Source organism: Nasonia vitripennis, chromosome 1, assembly GCF_009193385.2.
Source record: "Nasonia vitripennis strain AsymCx chromosome 1, Nvit_psr_1.1, whole genome shotgun sequence".
NCBI classification, from domain to species: Eukaryota; Metazoa; Arthropoda; class Insecta; order Hymenoptera; family Pteromalidae; genus Nasonia; species Nasonia vitripennis.
In genome coordinates this window covers 36,906,095-36,910,455 of record NC_045757.1, presented here as the reverse complement: position 1 = coordinate 36,910,455, position 4,361 = coordinate 36,906,095, and the positions used below count along the sequence as shown (strand labels likewise).

At 41.0% G+C, this 4,361-nt stretch overlaps 1 protein-coding gene across 1 annotated transcript; it reads left to right on the top strand.

Moving 5' to 3' along the window:
- The first annotated feature begins 3,122 nt into the window (after positions 1-3,122).
- Positions 3,123-4,361, top strand: LOC116415782. Its single transcript, XM_031920983.1, has one exon. The coding sequence runs from the start codon at positions 3,123-3,125 to the stop codon at positions 4,359-4,361; it is 1,239 nt and encodes a 412-aa protein (XP_031776843.1).

Below are 4,361 nucleotides of genomic sequence, written 5' to 3'. Positions count from 1 at the left end.
CCAAGCCGGTAATAAAGACTCGATCTCTTCGAGATCTTCGAGCGGGAACGCTTCCATCTCCCCGTAGAGGATTTCCAAATCCTCCTCAGCCAAGCGCAGAAACTCTTCTGGAACTTCTCTTCTTCTATAGACTCTCATCTTGAGAATAGTAGAAGTGTCGAATAACAACTGATGCGTTCGCGCGAAACCGCCGCTCTTTTATGGGCAGCGCGAAAAAAGTTCCCCCACTCAGCGCTCTCGCCGCCGGGCGAGTGAGTGGAGGGAGTCGCCGCCGGTTGGCTCGCTGTGGCTCTCGCGAAGTCTATAAGGGCATCCTCATCCGCGCTTTAAACATTAGTTGAAAATCGTTCTTAGAACAATAAACGTCTGAACAGTACAGACGACAACGGCTGCTCGAAGAAGACCGCAGCATAACCAAGGCCTACGACTACTTTAACACACAAAGAAGAGGACCGGTGCTGCACATCCAAGGCCGACGACGACGACGACGACGACGAGGACGAAGTTTTTCATCGAAGGCCTACGAAGACGACAGAAGTATCCATCGGCCAGGGGCATGAAGAAGAGAATATCCGAGGCTGACGATTACGACCTGCAGAGGCGGCGGCGGCATATAATTTTGTTGCTACGTGGGGAACAAGCTATTTTGTTGACCCGCGGCAGCTTATTCGAACGCGAAGCTGTCGCGGTCTCTTGCGAGATGAAAGCCCTTTTTTTTTTAGGGCTATTATAACTTTTATTTTTTTTGTTTCCCAAACAATCTTTGATATCGACAAGAGTCGATATTCTAACGTAGAACAAACTATTGAGGAAACCTCTATTACGAGCAGATATTTTTTAACGTAGTCGAAATGCATCGGCTCTTTTCAGAGCCCCAATAATATTTAATGCAGGAACATCTATAAGCAAAAAAAAATTCTTTTCCCCTCTTCCCTGTCTTTGTTTTCTGTAGCTTTTATTGTTAGGGAATTTAACGAGAAAGAGAAAGAGAGAGAAAGAGAAAGAGAGAAAGACAATAAATGTATTGTTGATAGGTTAGAGTTGTAATTATAAGTAGTTCTATCATGAATTACAGTAAGAGATGAAAGTGTGTGTGTGTGTGTGTGTGTGTGTGTGTTTTGATATAACATACAATAAAACACACTTTGAATGGTCCTGGACAAAAACTTAGTTCAGCGTACCCAAAATCAGGGGTTTCGATGGTATCAAATGTACACTTTTGCTCATAACTCTTTATCTAAGATAGATAGAGATTTAAAACTTTGTATGAAAGTGTGTTTTGATACATCATACAATAAAAACCTACTTTTAATGGTCCTGAACAAAAATTCAGTTCAGCGTAGCCAAAAATGTGGAAATTTTGTGAAATCAAAGACTGCGATAGTAGCAAAATTCACATTTTTGTGCATAACTCTCTTTCTCTGATAGATAGAGAGTTGAAACTTTGTATAGAAGTGTGCTTACACTTAATATACAATAAAAACCCACTTTGAATGGTCCTGAACAAAAATTCAGTTCAGCGTAGCCAAAAATGTGGAAATTTTGTAAAACCAGAGACTGCGATGGTAGCAAAATTCACATTTTTGTGCATAACTCTCTTTCTCTGATAGATAGAGAGTTGAAACTTTGTATAGAAGTGTGCTTACACTTAATATACAATAGAAGCCCAATTGGAATGGTCTTGAACAAAAATGAATGTCAGCAAAGCCAAACATCTTGAATTTTCATAAAAGGACGAAACCTCACAAAACGGGAATGGGTCTTCGCATAGCACATGGCAAGACATTAATTAAAAAAAAAAAAAAACGTTACTGAAACTAAGATTACCACGGAGACCGCTTACTGACTCCGACCTCGTAAAGTATGCCAAAATTTTAAAAATACCGCATTTTCGCGGCGTGTTCATGAGAAACGATTTGCCTGTTGACGGTCCTCGTTACAACGAATCAGCTGTTGTAAACTTGGATGATGCCAGTGGTCCTGGAACGCATTGGGTGGCATACCGTAAACGAGGAAAATCGGTAGTTTATTTTGATAGTTTTGGCAATCTTCAGCCTCCTACAGACTTGATGCTGTACTTGAACGTTAACGGAGTCAAGTACAACCCAGAAAGATATCAAGACTATAATTCATTTAACTGTGGCCATCTCTGTCTCAAATTTTTGAGCAACAAGCTTCATACTCCTCTTCGAACTATATAAATATGCGAAAAGTCCAAGTTGACTCATTTCCAATTTAACGATCATGGAGAATTCATGTACTCTGACTCTTTCCGGTACTTCATCGGTACTCGAAGCTCAGTATTTTCCACCCATCGAATTATCACCGCATAAGCAATACGTTCTTGGATTGGTTGAACTCTTAACTTTTAATTCGATACCCAATATCGATAAAGGGAATAATAAATTTTACGTTGGTAAGGAGGAAATTGTCTTACCTACTGGTAGTTACGAGATTCAAGATATCAATAGTTATCTTCATGAAACTTTGAGTAAAAAAGGGATTTCGATTAGCATACAACCTAACAACAATACGCTCCGGAGTATTATAAAGTGCGATCGTAAGATTGATTTTAGACCGCAAGACTCGATTGGTGCTTTACTCGGCTTCACTCGACGCGTTCTGCAAGAAAATATGAAGCATTCTTCTGACTCGCCAGTTGCTATTCTCAAAGTTAATGCTCTGCGAATCGAATGCAACATCACTGGCGGTGCCTATATAAATGGACAGTTAGCGCATACTATTCACGAATTTTTCCCCGCAGTGCCGCCAGGATATAAGATCATCGAAGTCCCGTCGCAAGTCATTTACCTTCCGATCACCGTCAAGAGCATAGATCACTTACAAATTCGCATAGTCGATCAAGACGGACATCTTGTAAATTTTCAAAACGAAACTATTACGATTCGATTGCATTTAAAACCAACATAATGGGAATAGTTTATAACAGCAAAGTCGGTAGAGGCTATATAAGCAAACCGACATGTCGCACAGTTATCAGTCGTCGGCGAAACGCCAAAGCACTAACACGGCAAAACATACAGTTCCTAAAAAGCCTAAATTTGCGAGTCATCGCTCCTGGTGGAAAATAAATTGTATACTATTCTGCTGCTTGACGAAAAATGGACGAGATTCTAAGCATACAGTCACCAGTAAGCTTTGATGAGTCATTGGCACACTATGAGCTGCACGCTCATCAACCCTACACGGTTTCATCGTACAACAACAGCGACGAGATTCGCATCGCCATTCAACATCAAGATTTGAGCCTTTTACCGTCTCGTAGTTCGCTGCACATTTGCTGTAAATTAACGAAACCAAATGGTACTGCTCTAGCACGTACTAAGCTTGTAAACAATGCTATCTGCCACATGTTCGAAGAGATCAGATATGAAATGAATGCTGTAGAAATCGACAGGTGTAAAAACGTCGGTTTGACCACAGTCATGAAAGGCTGGATTTCACACAATCCCAGTCAAAGTTTAATAATGGAAAACGCAGGTTGGTTAGACATTGCAGAGACTAAATCACTGACCAATGCCTCCGGCTACTTCGACGTCAACATACCGCTGAGTATGATATTCGGGTTTGCCGAAGATTACAGAAAGATCGTAGTCAACGTGAAACACGAGCTCGTACTAACGAGGTCTCGAAACGATTTGAATGCAATTATTCAGACAGCAACCCTGGCGGATGGTGTCGCTACCTTCGAGGAATATAAATTAGAATTGACAAAAATTGAATGGCTCATGCCATACGTCGTAGCATCCAACACTAATAAAATTCGACTTCTAAATTACATAGAAAAGAACCGTCCGATTAGTATGAGTTTCCGCAGTTGGGAGCTATACGAGTACCCGATTCTTCCAACCTCGACTAAAAACGTGTGGACTGTCAAGACTTCCAATCAGTTGGAAAAACCACGCTTCGTGATTTTAGGATTCCAAACTAATCGTAAGAATCAGCAAGCTCAGAATGCCAGTCAATTCGACCATTGCGATATAAGCAACGTCAAGCTTTTCCTTAACTCGCAGTACTATCCATACGGCAACTTAAATTTGGACATCAACCGTTATCAATATGCCGTATTGTACGATATGTTTGCGAATTTCCAGAGCCTCTACTACGACAAAGTTTCAGAGCCTGTCGTAAATAAGAACGATTTTATTTCACGCTTACCACTCATAGTAATCGACTGTTCGAAGCAGAACGAGTCATTGAAAAATGCTCCAGTTGACGTTCGTCTTGAATTCGAATCTCGAGACAACTTCCCAGCTGGAACCTCAGCTTATTGCTTGATCTTACACGATCGCATAGTTCAGTATAACCCTGTCAGCGGTGACATCAAGATACTCATATAA